General features: G+C 44.4%; 1 protein-coding gene across 2 annotated transcripts; it reads left to right on the top strand.

Annotated features, from left to right (window-relative positions):
• The first annotated feature begins 357 nt into the window (after positions 1-357).
• On the top strand, positions 358-23552 carry BBS2 (Bardet-Biedl syndrome 2). 2 transcript variants are annotated; one of them, XM_033157269.1, is made up of 18 exons: positions 370-531; positions 1047-1078; positions 2304-2531; positions 3575-3700; positions 4719-4781; positions 5625-5702; positions 7117-7221; positions 8366-8452; positions 9907-10042; positions 10871-11010; positions 12536-12683; positions 13666-13837; positions 15205-15334; positions 17052-17183; positions 18410-18547; positions 20038-20150; positions 20972-21120; positions 23057-23552. In XM_033157269.1, exons 1-18 carry the CDS (start codon positions 501-503, stop codon positions 23197-23199), a joined length of 2151 nt encoding a protein of 716 aa, XP_033013160.1. In that variant the 5' UTR covers positions 370-500; the 3' UTR covers positions 23200-23552. The 2 variants fall into 2 exon arrangements, with proteins under 2 accessions (XP_033013159.1, XP_033013160.1); XM_033157268.1 differs by lacking the exon at positions 1047-1078 and having other exon boundaries at positions 358-531.
• Positions 23553-23707: the final 155 nt, after the last annotated feature.

Genomic DNA, 23707 nt, shown 5'->3' with positions numbered 1-23707 from the left:
TCATGCAGTACAGTATTAGGTTGGGAAGGAAAGGGGGACGGTGTGGGATGGTGCATGGGGTAGGGCGGCAACGCTTCTATTTTTCTACTTAGTGTACGTATGGAGTTTTGTGTCAGCGTCACTTGTATTCCACATGCGATGACGCCATGGATTAGCATAAGGGTTTGTGATCTCGGCAGGAGGAGCCCCACCTCCTCGTTCTTCTGCCAAGGCGCGCCCCCCACCCGACCCACGAGCAAGCTGGGCCTCGCCCACACCTTTCTCTTTCGCGGCCTCCGTTTCCATAGCAACGGCCCAAAATGGCCGTCACGTCGACGTCGTGACGCTACTGCCAAGCGCGACCGGGCCTGTCAGCGGCGGCGTTAGCGGCGGTCCCTCTTGTCTGGGACGGCTCGGCCTGCTTTCGCTGCCGCCATGCTGGTGCCCGTCTTCACGCTCAAGCTGAACCACAAGATCCTGCCGCGCATGGTGGCGGTGGGCAAGTACGACGGCACCCACCCATGTCTGACAGCGGCCACGCAGGCCGGCAAGGTAACGCGAGGACCGGCGCCCCCCGCCTGGTGGGTGGTGCGGGCTACGGGGCTTAACTTCCCCCGGCCGAGGCTCCTCTGCCTGCTCCTCCGTTTCGGATGGCCCCTTTCCTTTGGAAAGCCTGTGAAGTGGGCGCATATTCTGCAAGAACACCCCCCGCCCCCCGCCCCGCGGCTGTTTCACAGAAGAAAATGCAATGCGTGTACGTGATATATATATATGTATCCTGTGTGTGCAGTTTCGAAGAATGCAAGGCAGCGTGCGGGGGTGGGGGGCGGTTCTAACCCCTTATTCTCCGGCAACAAGCCTGTGAGGTGGCCGTGGGCAGGACTTGGGCCAGAGGCAGAAGTCATGAGCCTCACTCAGAAGGATGAGCAAAAGAGTCCCAAATGCAGCAGGGCTGGCTTATCCGTTTTCAAGTGTGGTCATAGAATTTAGAGTCCCTGGGCTTCCAGGCAAGTGTTTATTAAGGGATCGGTGCTCCTTAAGCATACCTTTCTATATTTATTTTATAGTGTCCACAAAGGAACGTGGGACGCAGGCTTATGTGAGTCAGACCTTTTGTGTCCACCGAACTCAGTCTTGTCTCTGCTGAGTGGCAGTCACTCTCGGTTTCGGGCAGAAGTGTAACTTTTCCCTACCTATAGATGCCTGGAGTTGAATCTGGGCTTTTCTGCATGCAAGTCAGATAGATGCTTTACCACTGAATTATGCTTTTTTTCAAAACATCCTTGTCATTCCCCCTCCCCCATAACCCTCAAATTATTTTGGGTTTATCCTTTCTGAACAAAATCCAGTAAGGAAAAAAGACCTGTTGCCAGCATCCCATTTGTAATTCTCAACAACCTGTTGTATGCTATTACGTCCCTGTTCTGGAAGTGCTGTGAAATCACTAACAGCACTCTCTGCCAGTGATCAGCATGCCAAGTGAGAGAATTGAAACTGCTTCTCCGCAGTCTTAGACCAGCACTGTATAACCGCTACTCTACAGTGCCTTGACATCATCCCATAGATCACTTAGGAATGCCACCTCTTTTAACTGCTACACATTGTCAAAGTCTCCCTTGTGCTGCTGTTTTTATTTACTCAGCAATCACCTGTGTGGCCCTGATTTAAAAACCAATGAGATCTTATGTTGTTTAGGTTAAAGATGCATCCCCAAAGCATAATTGCCAAGCACTTCAAAATGCACCTTAGCAGCTGTAATTTCCCAAATGTGTTAAGGCTATGTATTACTATGCCTTGGTGTCCATGTACATTCATTTACAGAGGTGTATGCTAGAGGCTGTGATCTTTCAGATATTGCTGAACTACAGCTTCCGTCCCAAACCATTGACCACGCTGCTTGAGACTGATGGAGTCCTAACAGCATCTGGAGGACCACATGTTCCCTATTCCTGCCCCAGAGATGCTAGGAAAAGAGTTCAGTTTTGAAGAAGGAACTTTCTATTGGGGTTATTTCTGTCCCCAATGAGTTGATTCTATAAGGTGTGGGTACCTCTGAGCACATTTAGAGTGCCTTATTTTTGCCATTAACTAATGATGTCTGTAAACTGTTTCCAGGTATGTCTCTGAATGCCACTTGCTGGGGAGTAATAGCTGGAGAGGGCTATTGCCTCATTTCCCTGCATGTGGGCTACCCATCAGTGTATCTGCTTGGCATTTGTGGGAAACAGAATGTTGTACTAGACAGGCCTTTGGTCTGATCCAGAGGGGCTCTTCTTGAATCATGAAAAAGCAACACTATTCAAATTTCTGTCTCTGCACCCCAGGTGTTTATTCATAATCCTCATGCACGTGGCCAGCGTATTAGTGCAAACCGTTTAGTGCCCAGTGCCCAGGATGCTGATATTTCTCTTCTGAACATTAATGAGGCAGTCAGCTGTTTAACTGCAGGACTGCTGAACCCCGATCTTGGCTGCGATTCCCTTCTCATTGGCACACGGACCAGTTTGTTGGCATATGATGTGCACAACAATGCTGACTTGTTTTATGCAGGGGTAAGTTAATTCCTCTTGTTTGTCCTTTCCCATCCCTGCCCTCCCTCCCTCATTGTTTAGCAGTTTGAATACTTGAATTTATTCATAGAATGCAGTGGGACTGGACCAGTGTTTTTCATACTTAATCAGTCTTTGGGCTACACTTTGCACATTGACTTGTATGCTGAGAAACTCCCAGCTTGTTGCACAGACTGTGGGACATTGTTTAAGGCAGGAGTAAGGAATTTCAGTCCCAGGGGCCAGTTGTGACCCTCCAGCCCTCAAGACTCTCTCAAGGTCACACTCTTAACTAGTCCTGAGCTGCGCCTTTAAGTATTTTTGGCTGGAATGTGTTATTGAACCTTTACAATGCCTCTTGCTTGCCTGGATGGAGGAAGGTGTGTGGAGGCCTCTTGTGTGGCTGGGATGTTGCCTACAGCAGCGTTCCCCAACCTTGGGCCTCCAGCTGTTTTTGGACTACAGCTCCCATCATCCCTAGCTAGCAAGGCCAGTGCTCAGGGATGATGGGAGTTGTAGGCCAAAAACAGCTGGAGGCCCAAGGTTGGGGAACACTGGCCTACAGTACAAAGGTAAGAGTTGTACCTCTTCCTCTGCCTGCTTCTTGCCTTTTGCTCTGCCCACCACTAGTACGTGTTCCCCAGAAATGTCCACCTACGATTGATCTAAGACGTACATTCAAAGAGAGCACTAGTCAGGCCTTCGGGGCCTCACTGCTGCTCTGTAGTTGTACATTGAAAAATAATATTAGTCGTTATTTATGGGCATAAGGTTTTCAGGGAAGCATGTCCACTATTACTGATTGTCTGTCTTAGGAACCCTCTAAAAACTTCAAAGGGATCCCAGGAATCCTCTGAAACACAGTTTAATTGGGATTGCTGTGCTGCCCTCTGGAGTCAGAGTTTAAGCCCAAGAACATGGGCATAACATGGTCACACACAGTCACTCTTAAGGCTCTGAACATTCTCATTTACATAATATGCTTCTCTGTGCATTGTCTGCAGAGGGGACAGAGTTACTATAATACTATATTTTTTTCTTTGAAGGTTCCTGATGGAGCAAACACGATAGTGCTTGGAACTTTAGGAGATATTTCCTCACCTCTTGCTATTATTGGTGGGAACTGTTCCTTGCAAGGCTTTAACCATGAAGGAAAAGACCTTTTCTGGACGGTGAGGGCAGTTTTATGTTTTTGGTATTGGACAATATTTATCTTTCACTTAATGCAGCGCAGCATCCAGTCACACTACCCTAAAACTGCCTCTGGTGGAACTGAAGGCCTCTCTGAGGGGGAATGGCCTTAACCCATCTCAGCCCAGTCAGTAAGAGAATCTGTGAACGTAGATGGCAGCTCCTTTCCATTAGTGGCTGCTTTTCCAGCCCACTGGGGGTTTTCACCAGCCCCTCCCCCAAGTGGCCCACTCTCCCTTATTATGCATCTTAGCTACTTTCACCTGGCCAAGTAGAGCAGGGGTCAGCAAACCTTTTCAGCAGGGGGCCCACTGTCCCTCAGACCTTGTGGGGGGCCAGACTATATTTTGGGAAAAAAAGAATGAATTCCTATGCCCCACAAATAACCCAGAGATGCATTTTAAATGAAAGCACACATTCTACTCATGTAAAAACATGCTGATTCCTGGACCGTCCGCAGGCTGGATTTAGAAGGCGATTGGGCTGGATCTGGCCCCCAGGCCTTAGTTTGCCTACCCATGAAGTAGAAGAGACACTGACTGACAGTGGGCTCTTTATACTCTCTCCACCCCCTCCCAAGAATAGCTACAGGAGACTACTGGAAACTTCTTCATGCATCTTAGTGCTCATGAAAATTAGCTGGCTGAAATGTTGAAGAGGGAAAGCTTCACAGAGTCTCTGTGGCTGTTAATCTGTGTGTGAGAGAGAGAGAGGGGGGAAAAAAGAGGGGTTTGTGGAGATAAAATACCTCTTTTGTCTGTATCTTGGAGTGTGTAACTGTGTATGATAAAGGGAAGCTCTGCCTATAGCCCTTTTGGGGAGGAAGACTTTGCCTATACTTGTACAAGAAGTCACTGGGCAGAGACACTGTTGCTGGATGGTCAACCCTTACTCGGTCCAAGATACTAGCTAGCAGCATTTAAAATGTGCTGTTAATACAAGAATTAGTGTGAGGCTAAATAAGTAGAGACACTGCTATTTAATTTTTTTTGATTATAGGTCACTGGTGACAATGTCCGCTCACTGGCATTGTGTGACTTCGATGGTGATGGAAAGAAAGAGGTAGGTGGTTTTGTTTTTTTTTGTGTGTGTGTGTGTGTTGCAAGAACTTGCTTATATCTTTTTCTTGAAGTAGCAGATTTTGCATCTATCGCCCTTGCTTTATGTGACCTGCTGAGGCGCCCCTAGTGGGAATGTTTTGAACTGTGTGTCTCAACAACTTTCCCAGCCTATCCCCTTCCCAGGGCAGGAATGCAAGCAGACTTGCTGAAAGAGCCATACGTGTGAGGGCAGAGTGCCCCACTGATCTCTCCCTAGGCAAAGGGAGTGTACCCTTGTAATCTAAAGCCACATTTTTCATGCACTAACTTATACTTATTCCTGTGCTGTGCAGTTTGGTAGTTAGAACTGACATTCCTGATCTGACATGTATTTTAATAATTGGTTGTAATACTTAAGGTTCAGGGTCAGTGAAGAACTCTGTCCAGAAATTGGTTCCCTAAATACCTTAGGGTCTGGTCATGAGTTACTTTACACCGCACTTTCATTCATGGATGTAATGAACCTCATGTTGAGCTGACCACTTCCAGAAATTGCTGCAATCAATATCAGGGATATATTTCAGAGCCTAAGTGTTTTAAGAAGTTGCTGAAGCTATGATCTAGAAGATACCAGCTCACATATTACATTAGCCATGTGAGTAGGCAGTCCTTTTGAGTGAAATATAAGTAAAAATGTGAGTAAAATGAGGTAGCACACACAGGCTCTTAAAGTTGCTGAGAAAGTGGGCTCAGATTTCTGGACTTGGATTTCTAAGATTGGGTTGGTTTGCCAGGGAGACTGGTTCTTGTGGGCATGTGATACCATGTATTAAATGTTTGTTCTTTTGTTTGTTTGTTTGTTTAGCTGCTCGTTGGATCTGAGGATTTTGACATTAGGGTTTTTAAAGAAGATGAGATTGTGGCAGAAATGTCAGAGACTGAGGTAAAGGGAAATAGTAAATTGGGGGGGGGGGAATGTACCAAAGGATTTAATATGAATAGGAAGGTAAGAGAAATATGTGAATGTGGTATTACAAGATGGCCACACAATTTTTGACTCTCTAGAACAGTTTCTTCAAACAGATGAGAAGTGTTTTAAGATTTCTTATTTTATTTATTACTTCCATGGTAATCATTCCTGCCTCAACAGGCTCCTTTGATGCTAGCTCCTTCAGGTAGTTGCTTTGCCTGAGGTCTTATTTGAGGAAAGTAATAAGGGATTTGGGGTGGAAATTCCCATCATTACTTCGATTGGTTGCCTCTCCCAAGGCTGGTAACAAAGTGGGAAACTTGCCTGATCTGAGAAGGTATTACTTTGAGAGTTTAGATATGTAGCTTTCATCCTAGGAAGACATTACACTACAAAGTGGCTTGGTACAATCTTGTCCTTTTTGGAGGAAGATTCATGGCTCTGTTCTTCTCACACTCCTTCCCCCAGGCAAGTCATTGTATCTCAGTTGGTAATCAGGATGGAGCAAGGGGCTGGATTTGACCCAGAAACCACTGGCAGCTGATCCTTATTCAATATGCCTTTTCTTTCAGAAGCAGCCCAAGTGGGTTGGCCCTCACCTTGGAGTCTGACTCAGATGAATCTAATACACCTGCTTTCGGACAATTTAAAATGGGGATTGAAAAAAAGAACAAACTCAGCAGAGTACAAAAGGGGTGGGCCATTTGCAGGCGCTGGTCTAGTTTCAAGAGCTGCAAGCCATCAGAGTTATGGCAAGAGCAGTCTGTCTCTTCCCCAGCAGCCAACTAGGCAGGGAGAAAGATGGAGGGAAGATTGAGAGAAAGGGAGGAGGAGGGGAGAGCGGGTGAGGAATGGAATGTCTCTGTCCACTTTTGGCTTGGGCCCTGTATACAGTTGGCATGTGGACTCCAACAGATTACTTGGGGAGAGGCTATGGATCTGTGGTAGAGCAACTGCTTTGCAAACAGAAGGTCCCAGGTTTGATTCCTGGCATCTCCAGGTAGTGATGGGAATGTCCCCTGCCTGAAATCCTGCAGAGCTTCTGTCTGTCAGTGTAGACAATGCTGAGCTAGGTGGACCCAAGGGTTTGACTCAGTATATGTTCCTACCTCTGAGGGCCTGTGGCTCTTGACAAGAAAAGAAAAGGTTGCCCACCCCTGGAAGAGTTAGCCTTAGCAGAATGCATTTTGAATGTACTGTTGGCATTTGTAAACTGAATCTTGCTGTGATAGGTTTGTTGAAACAGCATAGTTAATGAATGTGAATAGTGCCAATATCCTACAAATTTAGCTGAAGGGTATCTGCTTGATAGAAGTGGTTTGGCTTTTCCAACTATTTACTGTTTTGCTGTAGCAGATGTTGCTAAACTGTTCCCTTCCTTTTCCAGACTGTTACTGCGCTAACCCCAATGTGCAGCAGTCATTTTGGCTATGCTCTTTCTAATGGAACAGTTGGCATTTATAATCGGACAGCCCGCTACTGGAGAATTAAAGTTAGTATGATCAAACTGAAAACAAGAAGGGGTAAAGTCAGAAGTGTGTGTGTGTGTGTGGGGGGCATTTAGGGGCATCCAGTTGCTATGAATGAATGCTATTGAGGCCTGCTTGTCAAGTTCATCATGAAAATGTAATGTTGGATTATAACATTTTTATTACAACCAAGTGGTATATAAATCTTGTCAAGTAAATAAACAAACCATCTAGTTTATACACATTAATAGTTTAGCTTTGCATATCTGTTTGTGTAGCGACAGCAGTTCTGACCTACCCCATAGGGTTACAGCGGGGATGACTGAAATAATAATATAATAATAATAATAATAATAATAATTTTATTTATACCCCGCCCTTCCCAGCCAGGAAACCGGGCTCAGGGCGGCTAACATCAATTAAAATCACAGCAAGAAAACATAAAAACGATCAATTTAAAATAACAGATTAAAATACAAATTAAAAAATTCAATTAAAACTGCAGGTCTCAATCTCAAAAATATCCCACCAATAAAAGATGAAGCGTAAATATTAAACAGAAACCAACCCAGAGGCCAGGTGGAACAGCTCCGTCTTGCAGGCCCTGCGGAAAGATGCCAAATCCCGCAGGGCCCTGGTCTCTTGTGATAGGCTGTTCCACCAAGTCGGGGCCAATATTGAGAAGGCCCTGGCCCTAGTTGAGGCCAACCTAACGTCTTTGTTGCTCGGTACCTCCAAAAGGTTATTATTTGAGGACCTTAAGTTCCTACATGGGACATACCAGGAGAGGCGGTCCCTTAAATACGAGGGTCCTAAACCTAAATGATGCATATGGAACACTTGAACACTTAAAAAGTGCTATATAATTTATCAGTGCATTTGTATAGTCCTTTCTGAATGTTCAAGGCACTTCAGTCATCCATGCATCAACTCTGTGGGGCAGGTAAGTAGCACTCTGTCTGGTTGGTGGGGAGGAGAGCGCATGTGTGCTGCTTTTCTGGAGCTACCCAGTGAGCTTGTGGTAGTTGGTGAAATTTGAACCTGGGATTTCTCTTGGCCTTGGCTGCTATGCTACATTAGCATCTCCCCACCATTAGATGTGTGAAAAGCTTAAAGTTAGTTCCAGGAAATTGCTTGACTTACAGTTTTATTTTCCCCTCCCTCCAGTCTAAAAATCAGGCAATGAGTATACATGCATACGATATCAACTCTGACGGTGTGTGTGAGCTGATCACTGGCTGGTCCAGCGGGAAGGTGAGCTTTTGCAACAGTTGTCATTTATGCAATTCTCCCTCCCTTCTACAAGTGTGATCCTTCCTTCCAGCTAGATGTCACCAGGCCTTATCCAGAGACCACTACAAGATACTGCTGGCATTGTTTGGAATTTTGCAGCTAGATAAATCATCTCCTGCAGTTAGAATATGTAGTAGGCAAATCTTCATAGAATTTTTAAAGGGATTTTTTTTTCTTTTGGCTGCTTCCCCCCTACAAAAAAGTGACTATTTTTTGTTAAAGATTATGCAAAGGAAAGTTGTTGAAATACATATGCAGAAGGGAAAATGACCCTCGGGAGTGATTTTGATGTGAACTCAGGGCCGTCTTAAGCATAACCGGCGCCCTGCTGCAAGATCCCTCCGGCGCCCCCTCCCTTTCCCTGCCCAGTGGCCGAGAGGGCACCATGGCACTTGTGTCTGCCCGCTGCCTCTCCCTCAAGCTGCCACCCTACAGCTGAGCGGGAGGTGGCGGGTGGACTCCCTGCAGGCTCCATGCCACTCAAAAAAGCAACGTAGGCCTGCAGGGCGCCAGAGCAGAACGTGGCTCGGGCACCGGGATTCTGGTGAGCCCTGGCCCGTCCTGCCCCTCGGGCGCTGCGCCCCTGCCCCCTTGCGCAGGGAGCAGCTCCTCATGCGCTGCAGCCTGCGCCGCCACCGCAGAGCGCTTGTGGGGGGAGCAGCAGCAGCAGCAGCAGCAGCACCACCAATGTGCCCATCCGCAGAGGGGGACAGGCCAAAGAGGATAGGAAGGAAAGGCGGGGTGCAGCTGACGGCTCGCTGGGGCGCCCCTGAGTGGCCGGCGCCCTGGTGCAACGAGCCACTAAGGCCTTAGGGAAAGATGGGTCTGTGTGAACTGATCGAAGTTTTGTACACTTTAGAAACCCTGTACACCTAGAAACCCTGTAAAACATGTACAGTCATACCTTGGGTTGTGACCGTGATCCATGCGGGAGGTACGTTCACAACCCGCAGTGTTCACAGCCTGCAGCGCCGTATCCGCGCATGCGCGTGACGTCATTTTGCGCTTCTGCGCATGTTTGAGCGCCAAAACTTGGAAGTAACCCATTCCGGTACTTCCGGGTTTGGCGTGGTCTGCAACCCGCAGCATTCGCAACCCAAGGTATGACTAGTTTTAAACAGAAATTTCCCATTAAAAAAAAAGCCTTTCCTCTATAACAATGTGAATTAGAGGTTTTTAAAAATACATTAAAACTTGGGATTCTCAGGCTCTTTGTTACATACAGGCAATGTTTTGTGGCATTCATGCAGCCTTGATATTAAGGGTTTTAGGCTCCACTCCTAAGCCTTATGGGCATCTCCTTGGAAGTAAGCCTCATTTATACCCGGTAGGACTTACTTCTGGATAGAATTAACATGGTTAATCCACCCCCTCATTTTCTTTAATGCTGACTTGGGGAATGCTTTGTGTTACAGGTTGATGCACGTAGTGACAGAACTGGAGAGGTCATCTTCAAGGATAATTTTGCTTCCTCAATTGCAGGAATTGTGCAGGGTGATTATCGAAAGGATGGCAATACAGAGTTAATCTGCTGTTCTGTTGATGGTGAAGGTAAGAGCATCAATCCCCTTTGCAGGTTTAAGGCCTTTTGTCTAATATGAGTTGAACTGTGTGACTGTTTGTATTAAATTAGAAATGTTTTGTTGCTCCCAGAGCAACCAGATATGTTGTCTAGCCTTCCAAAACCGGCTTTCTAAGTCTTAGGGAATACAGAGGACTTGGGATGAAATTGGATAGAATTTACACTGGATCTTGCAGCACGCAGCTGTTTCATGCAAGCACTCATCCCTGTGTTTTCTGTGAGTCCTTATGGAACATTGTGGAACATTGGTGCACAGCTGCAAGTTGTATGCTTTAGCATGTTGAGAACCCCCCTCCCCAAGTTGGATGCCCTTGCACTTAGCTCCCATTGAAATCAATGGGACAGATTAACTCATCATTAACTTTCCCCATTGGTTCCTGTGGGACCTAAATTCAGCTAACAGTCTGGTTGTGTTTATGCAGGCAAACATTCTACATAGGTACTTGGAGATACCACACAGTTGTATCTGCTCTAACTGGAGTCTCTCACTTTCTGCATGTGTGGGAGGGAGGCCTTGGACCAGGACTTGTCATACTGCAGAGTGATTGTGGCAGTGGGCAGGAAGTTAATGGGTTGGAAATGAAGTCTGCAGCCTGCTACCTTTTTGGGACAGGGGTTTGCTTTATGATAGTGTTCTTTGGACCGATACATTGACTTCCATGAAGTCTGTGCTTCAAAAGGAGTTGGTCTAGCTTTCCTCTTTTTCTAATGAGTTGTTCTTGTGTAGTGACAACTTTTCTCTGTCAAGAGCCCCTTGAGGTGGCCCGGCAAATATTTTTGCTTTGCTTTTTGTGCAGTGCGAGGCTACCTGCCAGCTAGCCAAGAGATGAAGGGGAAACTGATGGACACCAGTGTGGACCAGGACCTGATTCGAGAGCTTAGTCAAAAGAAACAAAATCTCCTGCTTGAGTTAAGAAATTATGAAGAAAACACAAAGGTATTACTGAGTGAGTGGGAGGGTCTGATTCTGATCTCAGTTCAGAGTAAAACCTGAATATCTTTAGCACAAGCAGTTGGGTACAACTTAAGACTTAAAAGAGAACCGACTAATCATCTATTCCAACATTAGAGACGACTCTGCCTCTTACTTTATTTAGACGTTCTTGCCGGTTTGTAGAGAGGGAATGGAGAATGAGTGATAAAACATGTAGAACAACTGAATAAATTTAGCTGATCAGGGAGGTGAATTAAGACCTCCCAAGTCCAGTGCTAAACTGGGGTTTATAAGCAATTTAAACTTGACTTAGCATTTCAATGCAAAGTAACACATGGTCATATGTTTGGATAGAAACAAAGCACAAACCCTCATTTGCACATAACGTTAAGCCAGTGCTGTGGTTTGTTTCCTCCCCACAAAGTGGAGCAGGGTGGGCACAATTTGAGCAGTACATGTTGTTCTGGGCAACCTATTGTTTGTTTTTAACTGTGGCTTACCACTACATGTGAACAGGGCTCTTGTCAAATAATAGAATGTTAGCACTATTTTCTTAGAAAGTAAAAAAACAAAAAAACAAAAAACAACAACAACCAGAATTCTGATGATTACATGAACAAAACCTGTTCTAGAAAATGACACTGCTCAGTGGCTCCCATAAATATTACAGAGCATTATTACAGGTCACATGGAGGCCCTTCCTCTCCACCTCAAATGCAGTGAACTCTGTGATAGTAGTCCTGCCTTCCACACACTTGGGGTGACCTGTGTCCTTGTAACGGCTCTCATGTCCTTTTGCTTCATTCTTCGTCCTGAACTTTTCTGTGGTCTTGTCTCTATTCAGAGATACTTCGGTTATAGTCAGGTCAGAAGAAGAAGTTGGTTTGTATGGCTTAATGGGGAGAAGAGATGACAGAAGAAGCTCTCTGCTGACAGTTGCAGAACAGGAGTGCTTTCTCCTAATGGAGAGTTGGGGTGTGTGTGGAGGAGAGAGAGAGGATATCACTGACTGTGTGTGTCTGGGCATTCTTGCTGTTGCTGTCCAGTGACCACATGATACACCAAAGAAACAGGTGTTTGCTTTCACAAGGGTATTTCTGACTTCATGGAATATTTGTCTGCAGTCAGATAAACAGGTGGTGAATTAACCAGTATCCCAACACCAAAAAGAAATGCGGAATTTCTGGCCATCTAAACAAGGGTTGTTGATGCAGAACAGCAAATCAGAAGCAGCAACTTTGGGTAGTATTGACTGGGTTTACATTTCCTGGGCTCACATTTCCTTTGGGAAACTTCAGAAGGCAGCTTTAATAACCATCCAACGCTGATGTCAGAGCTATATGCCTCAGTAAAAGAAATAGAAGCATAGCTAAAATATTCTGTGAATACTAATGAAAGCTGTTGCAATTCAATGCCTTTCCAGGACATGTAATCCAGTTTTGGATGTGTTTTGTTTAATCACTTCTGAAATTACACTCGCAAATAATCCGGCTTTTGAAATGGTTGAATTTGGAATCATGTTTTACAGCAAGTGGAACTAAACACCCAAGTGAATGAGATGGATGGACAAAGGGGTGTGATTCCTGCAAACACCCAGCTCCAAACAGCACTCTCGGTCAATCTGGGCTCGGATAGTGAATCTGCTCACGTTGAATTATGCATTTCCACGTCCAATGGTGAGAAAGGCTTAGTCCAAAAGCTTATTTCCATAGGTTAACCTATGCTTTCTTGCTCTTGTTTCAGCTCTTTCCAGTCCATACATGGAATATACAAAAATGGGCTACTTGGTCTGAAGAATGCTCACTATTTTAAGCTTTTAGCATCCTTTTGTGTTCAAAGATATAGGGTTCTGAAACATTATTACACTGAACTACTCTTTGGCAAGAAGCAAGATTGTTTGGGAGGCATCTCACATTGCAAAGATATATGGTTAACACTAGGCGGCATAAGGGGCATATATGCCATAGAAGGCATAAGGCATATATACCATAAGGCAAAAGGCATAAGGCATATGGCATAAGGCTTGGAATAGCCCTGCTTTTTTTCTTTTCTCTGCAAATGTTTGGACAGCAGCACTCTAAAAAGGCAGAAGGTGATCCTGTTTCTCTTTTGGTTCCCTTTAATTGTTTCTGCCCTGTCCTAGAGAAGCTCTTTGGGCCTTGGGAGAGGAATGTTTAAAATCACTCAATACTCTAAATAAATAGCTATTGCTGTCTTTCTGGTACTCACTGGAGAGTTTCAATGAACCTTAGATGTTGTGAATTGCACCTTGAAGAGGTGTGTGTTCATACAGAGTCTATTTTATGAAGGTTAATAATATATGGGTCATACACACCCTCATCACCTAAGCACTAGTTTGTTTGTTTGTTTGTTTGTTTATTTATTGCAACCCCAAAGATTGGAAGGTACTGGAGAAAGAAGAGAAAGTAATGGGCAATTATGAAGGATTCCAACAACAGTGGCTCCTATTGTACTTTTATAAGATTCATATTTTTCAGTTACTGTATTGCTTTCATTGTCTTTAACTATGCAGCAGAGTTTGGCACAATATGGTGCACCATTAAATCTACATTATAGTACCCTCCTCCCCCTTGCTTAATTTTGAAAGCCATGCCAAAGAAAAGCCACTAATTGGTCAGGTCTTTTCTCCCCTTTAAGACACAATCATCCGAGCGGTGCTGATCTTTGCTGAAGGAATATTTGAAGGTGAGAGTCATGTGATCCATCCTAGTCTTCAGAACCTTTCAAGCCGCATTAAAATTCCCCTCACCCCTCCCAAAGATGTTCCAGTGGAGCTGAACATCAAGGCCTTTGTCGGCTACAAGAATAGGTAAGGGTGATTCTGGCAGGTAGATACAAAAAAGGCTTTATCTAGCTGTGTGTGTTTGACACATCTGCTTGAGCTGCCTGTTCACTATCACTTAGATGGGGTGCATCTTCACTTGTGCTCTCTGCTTGGGGAACAGTGCAGTTAATAGTCTTTGCTTAGTCTTATGAGCCCACAAATACCAGCTTCAGCATTTTCAATTTATCTGCATATTTTAAAGGGGAAGGTTTTAAACAATTACCAGTACAGAACTGGACTGTGTATATTGGATCTGTTCATTCTTTTGGTGTCAAAGCAGCCTTTCTCCCTGCTGCAAAGTCATGCTCATGATCTTGTGGAATCTATTTGCTTGACAATTAGGATTCAAAGGAAGCTTTGGTCATGGCCTACAGTAGTCTGAGAAGGCTTCTCTCCTGAACATTCTCATGTCTATCTCTCCCTTGCGCCTTTGTCTGTCTTGTCTTTTTCAAAATTTGGTACAAATCCAAATAAAAGTTTTGGAAATAATGTGCGCATCAATAAAGTGCAGCACCCCTCCCCCCTCATTTGGATGCTCTACCATAACAATCTCATATGAGATACTGACTTATCAGCATCTTTAACACAGAAGCAAATTGGCTCTAATCCTACCTTCTTTGATGCAGAGAAGTCAGAGTGGTGAGGTATAAAGCACTCTGTTCTGCTGCTGCTTTGCATTGCCTGGGTGTGGTTTGAGTTTTTAGCGCCAGTTATATACAATCCTGGCAGGAAAGGGAGGAAATGGACATAAGCACACATTAGGAAGCAGTTAAGGATTATAGAAGTTGGAATCGGTTTGGGGGCACATGGGGAGAAGGAAGGGATAATGAGTTGTAAAGAGCAAAACAAAAATCTCTTTGACCAATGGTGACTCCAGCTTGCCTCAGAATCTTGAACACATACTCCCATCACCCCTTAAAATATATCTGTATATCGCTGAGGTTTAGAAATTTGCTCTTAAAAAAAAAAAAGCTCAGGTTTCCAGGACTTTGATGCATATTAGAGACTTTAGCAATAGTTTCTATTAAATCATTACTCTGTATTCTACCTAGTCAGCTTTGTTAAGTAGTTCTGTATACTTCCGTTGTAGAGTGCATGATTGGGCAAACTGTTGTGGATACTAACATGAAAGTGGATACTAGCATGAAAATGAATGTAACTTAGAAAAATAAGCTGGAGCTCATCATTGTTTTCATTTTCAGGTCAACTTTTTGTGATGCTAGCCAGTGTAGGAACTGGGGCTTTGGAGAATTCTGTAGCAGGGATCATGAATTATTTAGGTGCATTTTTATGCCAGAAACCATGTGATACCAGTTGAGTCCTCTTAATTGTTCTGTTGGGTATCTTTCCAGCATGCAATTCCATGTCTTTGAGCTGTCAAGGCAACTCCCTCGCTTCTCAATGTATATTCTGAGTAGTCCAGACTCTGCTCCTGGTCCTTTAAGCTTTGTACGATTCACAATCAGTGAGAGGGTGCAAACAGTAAGTCTTCAATTCTTTTCTCAACCCTGATGTAGTTAATACTTGAAATGTGTATTTATTAATTATTTTACTTCTTTTATGAGTCACCTCCCATCAGGCATCCCAAAGGGTTGTACAGTAACATATATATATATAAATAGTTTCATAGGTGGAAAGTTAACAGTTGTATATATAACATTAGTTTAAAAAACAATTATAAATATTATAACACTTTGAAACAACAGCAACACATACATAAAATCAGTTCCAATCCTAGGAGAGATTAACTGGGATATTTTTTTTAGAATAAAGATCTTATTTAGATCCCTGTTCTCATCACAGAACTATAATTCCCAGTTGAACTCAGAATTTTAGCTCTGTGAGAGGAAAAAGGGTTATCTTAACAATTCTCAGCACCCTTACAGCTTCCAGAATTCTTTGGTTTGAAGTGGTATCATAGCACTTTATATGCATGGTGTGAATATCGTGTTCCTGGCATCTCAAGCTACATTTAGTTCTTGGGTAGCAGGGCTGGAAAAGATACAGTACCGAACCCAAGTAGACAATAGTCCAGTGGTGTTAGGCAGCTTCATATGTTCATACCTGTTCACTCAGTGCAATATACAAATGTTACGAATTTAACCTTTTCTCTGGTTCTTTAAATGTCTTCCTCTTAATTTTGCCTCCTGTTTTGTGGCACTGGGAAAGGACCTGATTGGGGGGTGCTGATACTTTGCTGTGGGGGAAGAGAGAAAATTGGGAGAATGGGGAATTCTCCTTCCCTGGACCAAATGGAAGATTTCATTCTGGGCAAGGGCATTCCTGCTCTAACGTTTATCTGCTTCCTGCTTGAGGAAAGGGCATAAAAGAGGCAAAAAGGGGTGGCAGCAGATAGCAGCACTCTTGCCCATTGAGGATAATTTAAAAGAGAGACAGGGGAGTGCCCAGGACACTGTTGTAGGTCAGATGCACACCTTGTAACACAAACCTGGTTGGAGATGTATCAGGGTGACCAGGTGCAGCTTTTGGGAGCAGGAATGCAAAGCAGTCTAGGTAGTTCAGACTGAGAGCTGAAACCTGGTACCATAAGCTCATTCCTAGCATCCCCCCAGAGGTATAAGGCAATCTGGAGGCGCAGGTGGTCATTGCCACCATTGCGGCAATGCTGCCTAAATTGCAAAATTTTCATCGGAGCTTCCTGTCATTGACCTGCAAGACTCGGAGCAGGTTATTAGATAAACATAAAATACCTAATCTGAGTGTGGCACTTGGTAGCCAGTGGTGAGAGAGTGCAAGGAGCTGGTCCTGGATCCATTGATCCTAGTGCCACATCTGCCACTGATGCTCCTCTCATCAACATAAAAGGAGCCATTGTTCCTCTTGCTCCTCTCCCTTTTCCAGTAGCCCCACCCACTCCATAGGAGCTAAGGTTCCCTCCCACTGTATCCAGAGCACAGCATAATCTGAGAAAAGGCCAGGCATTGATGGTGTTGGTAGGGGCAATACAGCCTGGATCCTTAATGATGCCCTGGTAGGTAAAACGCTTGAGTTTCCTGATATGCTCTCTGTTTAGAATGAATGCAGCTGCATGTTCTGCCTTAGGCTGGCATTCACAATTTGCAGGACATGGAAAGCTGCACATCCTGGCTCCTTGTGCCAGGCGTGGTGTATACGTACCACATCAAAAGAGCTTTGAAGCCTTTGTAGATTACTCATGCTGTGAATTTATGTTTCCAAGGTCATCATGTGGCTGAAACAAAATTTCCTGTTACCAGAGGACATGGCGATCCACAATGAGTACTTTGAAGTCTGTTTTACCTCCCTGCGTGACGCGGGGCAGCTGTGCATCAAAATGAAGCCCAGTGGGGAGGTAACATTTTGCTTTGTGGTGTTGCAATTAGTCTTGTAAATAGGCACTGGCTTGGTCTCTTGGGGCAATGCAAAATCTCACCTTAAGTGCCCAAGCAGGGAAATGTTAGTTAAAGCAAATATAGCTTTTCTTTTTTCTTTTGTGTACCACAAATGACAAGTAGGCTAGTAAAAACATTTTTGGTTAATTACATTGGTGGACTTACTTGCAGAGTAAGGGAAATTCTGCCCTCCCCCAAAAGATTTCCTGCCATACTGCATTATTGGAACTATGTGGCAAGATTCTCAGGTGCGCACTGGAGTTGGTGACAGAGAAAGTAATGGAGAGAACTGCTCAAATGGGCCAGGCAGTGGATTTCTGCTGCCTCTTCATCTATTTGGTGTTGATTTTTAAGTAATGTGTTGGGAGCCTTACAGTGGACACCTAGACACTAAGAGACATAAGGGCTGAAGTGGACAAAGAGGTTTGTCCCAAACAAGGATGGTGCTTTCTGAGGGGTCCTCTTAATGAAAAGCTCTTTAACCTCTGTCTTTCTTCCTCCTCCCCTTTAAACTCTGCTGCTGTTACACAGGTCTGTCAATACTCTCCCATCCAATTGAATGCTTAGGGCTACACCAGCTCTCAGCAATGATGCAGTCTCAGGATCAAGAGAATCCACTTATCCCTAGTGTTGTGAAGTGTTTGGGTTGCGTTCAGCATGGTGCTAAGGCTCCGTCGGTGTGAGAATTTTTCCTTGTGCAACAAAATGTTCTCAGAATGAGAGCCAGTGTGGTATAGTGGTTAAGAGTGGTAGACTCGTAATCTAGGGAACCGGGTTTGCGTCTCCGCTCCTCCACATGCAGCTGTCGGGTGACCTTGGGCCAGTCATACTTCTTTGAAGTCTCTCAGCCCCACTCACCTCACAGAGTGTTTGTTGTGGGGGAGGAAGGGAAAGGAGAATGTTAGCCACTTTGAGACTCCTTCGGGTAGTGATAAAGCGGGATATCAAATCCAAACTCCTCCTCCTCCTCCTCCTCCTCTTCTTCTTCTTCTTCCCCCTCTTCTGCCCCTCTCCCCAATCTCTAGAGCAGATTATGGGACAGTATAGGGCATGCAGCAGAGGGTAGTGCCAGTAGTCCTATTGTACTAACAGTAACCCTTGTGCTAGTGGAATTACAGTATTTATTTGAAGCGCTGGAGAGTGGTTCAAATCTGACATGTCTCTTGTTCTTTTTCTGGTCTGTTAGATTTCCATTAACACTGACAACATTGACTTGGCTGGTGACATTATTCAGTCGATGGCCTCCTTTTGGGCAATTGAAGACTTGCAGGTTGAAGCAGATTTCCCAGCATATTTTGAAGAGATGCGAAAGGCCCTAGTTGTCGTAAGTGAGAGAGAGTTTTCAAATGCTGCTGAGGGATACAATACGCTGGAAATAAGCTTACACGAGTTTGAATGGATAGGAGCTAAGCACATCCTTGGTTTCAGTGGGCCTTGTGCAAGGGATGTTTTTGAGGAATTGCATGCAGAATATGTTGTTTTTCCTTTTGCCTAAAACTGGGCAATCTGAAATGGGGAACTGATAGTAGCTGAAACAGCACCATGCTCTAGTTTCCCCCACTGTTTTGGAATTGACTGCTTCTTTCACAGTAGCCAGGCTATTCAGATCCATGCCTTCTGTTTGGAGAGTTTCTGTCTAATTTGAGACCTGCTTTTAACAAGAGAACAAGTTTCTAACATGGTTGAAGAACCTCTGGCCTGTTGGCTCATGAGGCCATTTCCCCCAACCCATTCTCACTTGCCCATCAGCTGACATCACTCATGATGCCAGCTGGTGGGTGCTAGGGTTGGTTTAAATTCTGCACTTCCTGTGCATCCCTGTTCACAGCAGTGAATAGCAGCATGCAGCCAAACAGAACAGAATTTCACTCCTGCTCAGCAGCAGATCCCATGCAAACCTCTTCCAGAACCAGAAAGGGATTTGCATTGCAATTCCCTGCTGAAACAGAGTTTATATACTGGTATTTTCACAGGGTAATTTTATTCTTGATTTAGCAGGGGTTCTATAGAAACCACTGCTAAAGGAAGGGGACCCTCCCTTTTAGCCGTGCCTTGTAGGGGGCTTTGAAGTCCCAACTTCAGGACTTTGCACTTGACATCATTCTGATGCCATATGATTGATCTGGGTGACCTGATTAATCTGACCTGTGGAACCAAAAAGGTTCCCCACTCTGTTTAAACAGCTTAAATTACGCATCACACAAAAGAGTGTGAAAGCCTTTTTCTGTGATAATGGTAACTTGGGCTGGACTGGGAGATAATGACGTTGGGTGCCAGATAAGTGAGACAATGGGGCAGAAGTACTGCGACCCTCTGAAATCTCAGGGAGGGCCCCTGTCCTCTTACCTGTCCTGAGGAGGGAACTAGCCCTCTGGCCAAATGTCTTTGAGAGCTCCAACATCATGGGTGCTGAGAATCTGTTTGGCTTCTAAGTCTTGACCAATGCCCTAGCAGAGTGTCCCTGCAGCCTAAGACAATTTTTGCCTGTTACAGTGGTACCCTGTATTATGTACGCAATCCATTCCGGGTTGTGCCACGTAACCCGGGCGTACGTAACATGAACGAACAAAAAAAGAAGAAAAAAACACCTGGAAGTTCGCGGGTTTTTGCGCTTCTGCGCATGTGCGAAGTGCACAGAACGCTTCTGCACACCCACGCGTTGCACGCGCTCCGTGGATTTCCAGGTTGCGGAGGTCCGTAACTCGAACGTACGCAACATGAGCTATGACTGTATTGCAAAAATTGTTTAAATCTTTTGAGTCTACCTGATGTGTACCTTAGTTGCCCTAACATGTGACTGATGTTCCTTCGTAGGTGGATAATTCTCACACATTCTCTCAGAAGCTCACAGCTGACATTGCAGAGCACTCCAATCTCATTCGCAGTATATTGGTTCGAGCAGAAGATTCACGCCTCATGGGAGACATGTAAGTTGGCTTTGTGTCATTTCCCCTGCATCAATATTTCTGACTAGCTATGGTTTTTCTGGCTCCAGGGTGCACAGCCTATTTTTGTGACTGTAACTGGTTTAAACTATTTTAAATACTGTATTGTTGCGAGCCACCCTGGGATTTTCTGGTGAAGGGCAGGTAATAAATCACATTATTATTTATTATTAATAATACTGTGCAAACAATTCACTTATCTAATTCACAAAATTTACTAAAGCAGTGTGCAAAATTCAAAACAACCATCTTAATAAACGTAAGAAACAAGTGTACTTTGAGTACCAAGCATTTTCCAGTGCTATTGGCTGTCCCACCTGCTTGTTTAGCTTCTTTGGAAAACACAAGAATTTCCTCCTCATGCAGCCTGGGCTCAAGTTTGCTTGTTCTGCTCCTTAGCAGACCCTTTATGTATGCCAGGCATCTACACCTATGCAAGGGGTAGGGTGATGACGTAGCTCTAACCTATTACCTTCAGGAAGACTGAAGGTGGATACAGATCAAGTGGGTGGGAAGATTGAGGAGCCTTGAAATCTGCCGAGGTTTTTGGTACTGAAGTTCCTAGGTCAGCAGAAGTTGCTCTTGAAGAGCATCCCGGCCAGTGTGAATGGCTACTGTAACACACGCATCTCAGAGCCAGGACCCACTTTTAATCCAAACATGCATTTGGGAGCCCATTTTTTTATTCTTTCATATATTTGTCATCTTAGTCACATCCCCTGTAATAACTGAATGGGACTGGTTCTGGGCAGAGATTGATTTCCAAGGCCTGTAAGTTACACTCTTTGTGTTTATTCCCACAGGAAAAATATGAAGAAGCGATACAAAGACCTGTATTATCTCAACAGGGATTTGCAGTCCCAGTACAATATTCGCTGCAGCAATCACGCAGAACTTCTAAATAACCTCAAGGCAGTAAACCAGGCTATCCAAAGAGCAGGACGCTTGCGCGGTAGGTGCTTGAGAAGGGGCGGGGTGAACCAGCATTTTCCTTGTGCCCATGCCCTGCTTGCTGGAAAGATGAAAAAATGAGGGTGTTTTCAGGCAATGGCTACTTTTCATCTCAGCTTGGCAAGCCACAGGTTTTGGAAGTGGATACTCAGTTGGGAAAATAGCCAAAGGTCCACCATCTTGCCCCACTACATGCCTTCTTTTCCAGAGATGTATTTATTTGTAGTTCAAACAGACTTCTGAGACCTTACGATATAGAGATGTTTCCCAAATTATGCAAAAGGAATGTGAAAAAGGATTAGAGTATGGGATGACAGTTTGAAATACAGTGGAAACTCGGGTTACGTACCGTCTTCCTTATGAATGCTTCGGGTAATGAGCTCTGCTAACCCGCAAGCAGATGCTCCTGGTTGCGAACTTTGCCCTGGAATGCGAGTGGAAGTTGTGCGCTGGCGGTGCGGCAGCAGCAGGAGGCCCCATTAGTGAAAGCACGCCTCATCTTAAGAATGGTTTTGGGTTAAGAATGGACCTCCAGAACACATTAAGAGGTAACACTGTATCTTGAAAATATGTAGGAAGGAAAAAGGGAGAGCAGCTACTCACCAGGCTGCTTGAGGGAAGGGCATACAGGCATTTCCTTTCTACTGGCAATTAAATCTGTGTTAGTTTGTCATGCGGTAAGTGTAGGGAAATTTGCTGAACATTTTTTTTTTAGAGCTTCTGTTTTGCAGTGAGGGTAACATTTTGGGAAGTGTGAAGCTGTTTCTCTGAAAGAACAGTGCTGTGCTAGAAACAAAGCACTTGCAGAGAGAAGGATCTGGTTCCTTCTGGACATTGCCTGTACCTGTGGTTCATCTTTCTTAAAGCAGCTGCAGTAGCCACTCGAAGACAGTTGAAAGGCAGAGGGCAATCTGCTCCTTCTGTTGCAAAGGTTAGGGTAAGATCTGATTTTGCCCATACCATGCTACCGATTGCAGTGTCTTCTGTATCTTCCCACTTGGCAGAAGAATGATTGACGTTGCTGTACATAGCACTATGAGGCAAATGTTGGGCTATCCCCTCCTCCCTGGAAGCTGAAGGGGGTATGCTTTCTGCAGGGGTTAAACCATTGTGTATGTGTGGGAGGGACATAGAATACAGCCGGTACAAAAAAATTGCTATTGGCACAGTATATCAGTCTAGTCCTATGATACACTTGTCAGAGTTGCAAATGCTATGACACAGAGATGCTCCTTTACTCCATTTATTTTGTATGGAGTCATGAGGGTCGTTTCCCTTCCTTTAGGCAGGGCTTTGGTTTTCTGTTGCATGATGTAAACCCCCTAATCCTTGACCTCTTTTCTTCTGCATTACCAGTGGTCCTTTCCTAGCATTCTGGATTCCTCCTCTGAGTGTGTTTGGGGATACTGGCACACAAGTGCTGGTTCAGCATTCTTCCCAGATAGAATTGGTCAAAGAGGGCAGTTAGAATTTATAGAGAAATCATGAAGTAGCAAGATGGATGAGAGCAGGTATCTTTCTGAATAAGCTGTCCCTGTTCTTTTTGGGAAAATGTCAGTGGATGGACTCTGTTCTTGACCACATGCCAGTGGTACTGCAGAAGCTGGTTAACGAGATTCTGGAACTTGTTGCAGTCAGTTTGCAATTTGAGAAAGAACTGAGTTTTTCAGGTGCTAAAGAAAATATCTGATTTTATCAGGACTTAGGGCAAAATGGCAGTGTGATGATTGTTTCCCTTCATGTCTTCATCCCTTTTGTAACAAGATCAAAGGACTTTGACTATGACTAGGCCATACTGCAGAACAGAGCTTTGAGGAAATGGTGACTGCTGCATCAAGAATTATTATGTGCATTTAACCTACTCACATTATTCTTGTTTATGTACTACCAAGTGCTTAGAACAGTCTTTAATTATTATTTTTCTTTCCATCCTGCAGTTGGTAGGCCCAAGACACAGGTGATTGCTGCATGCCGTGAGGCAATTAAGCACAATGACGTTAATGCACTTATCAAGATAATGCGTGTGGGAGTCACTTCCTCTTCATTAAAGAAAAGATTGACAGAGACTGCGGTGGGATGATCGTTTTAAAAGGCAGTCAGCTCAGTGAGATGGGCGAAGTGGTGTAGCAGCTGACGTATCACACACCCTGGAGCCTGCTTGGGTAAAGGAAATCCAGCAGAATAGGATACACATATAGTGCTCCTGTATAGAAATATTACTATGAAACTGTTAGCAGGAGCTGAAGTCTATAGTAGTGCGAAGAGAACAGAGAAACAACTGACTGTTCTATGCTGTCAGAGAGGACCAAAGTCTGAAAAGAGAATGTTGGTTATTTATGAATATTATATAGTATTTTTATTGGTGAAAGCAATAGTATGTTGCAGCACTTAAGATCGGTAATCTTCAATAAAACAAACAGACCTCAAGCTCCCTCTTCTCTGTGCTCTTGAGAAATTTGTGACGACTAAACATCATTAGTCGATCTTCTAATGATACTTGAGCCCTAATCCAACCTTGTAAATAGCAAAAAAGGGAAGTATATTTGATTTTCATGTATAAAATATACTTCCCTTTTTTAAGGCCCCCA

The sequence above is a fragment of the Lacerta agilis genome, chromosome 8, assembly GCF_009819535.1.
Source record: "Lacerta agilis isolate rLacAgi1 chromosome 8, rLacAgi1.pri, whole genome shotgun sequence".
NCBI lineage: Eukaryota > Metazoa > Chordata > Lepidosauria > Squamata > Lacertidae > Lacerta > Lacerta agilis.
Note: the sequence above shows the minus strand (reverse complement) of the source record. Positions and strands in the feature narration are given on the sequence as shown.

Excerpts from the sequence above, each read along its gene's own strand:
- BBS2 (XM_033157268.1), top strand. The coding sequence starts at position 415 with ATGCTGGTGCCCGTCTTCACGCTCAAGCTGAACCACAAGATCCTGCCG. Across the intron at positions 10,043-10,870 it reads CTGTTCTGTTGATGGTGAAG|TGCGAGGCTACCTGCCAGCT; the intron begins GTAAGAGCATCA and ends CTTTTTGTGCAG. Across the intron at positions 13,838-15,204 it reads TTTGTCGGCTACAAGAATAG|CATGCAATTCCATGTCTTTG; the intron begins GTAAGGGTGATT and ends GTATCTTTCCAG.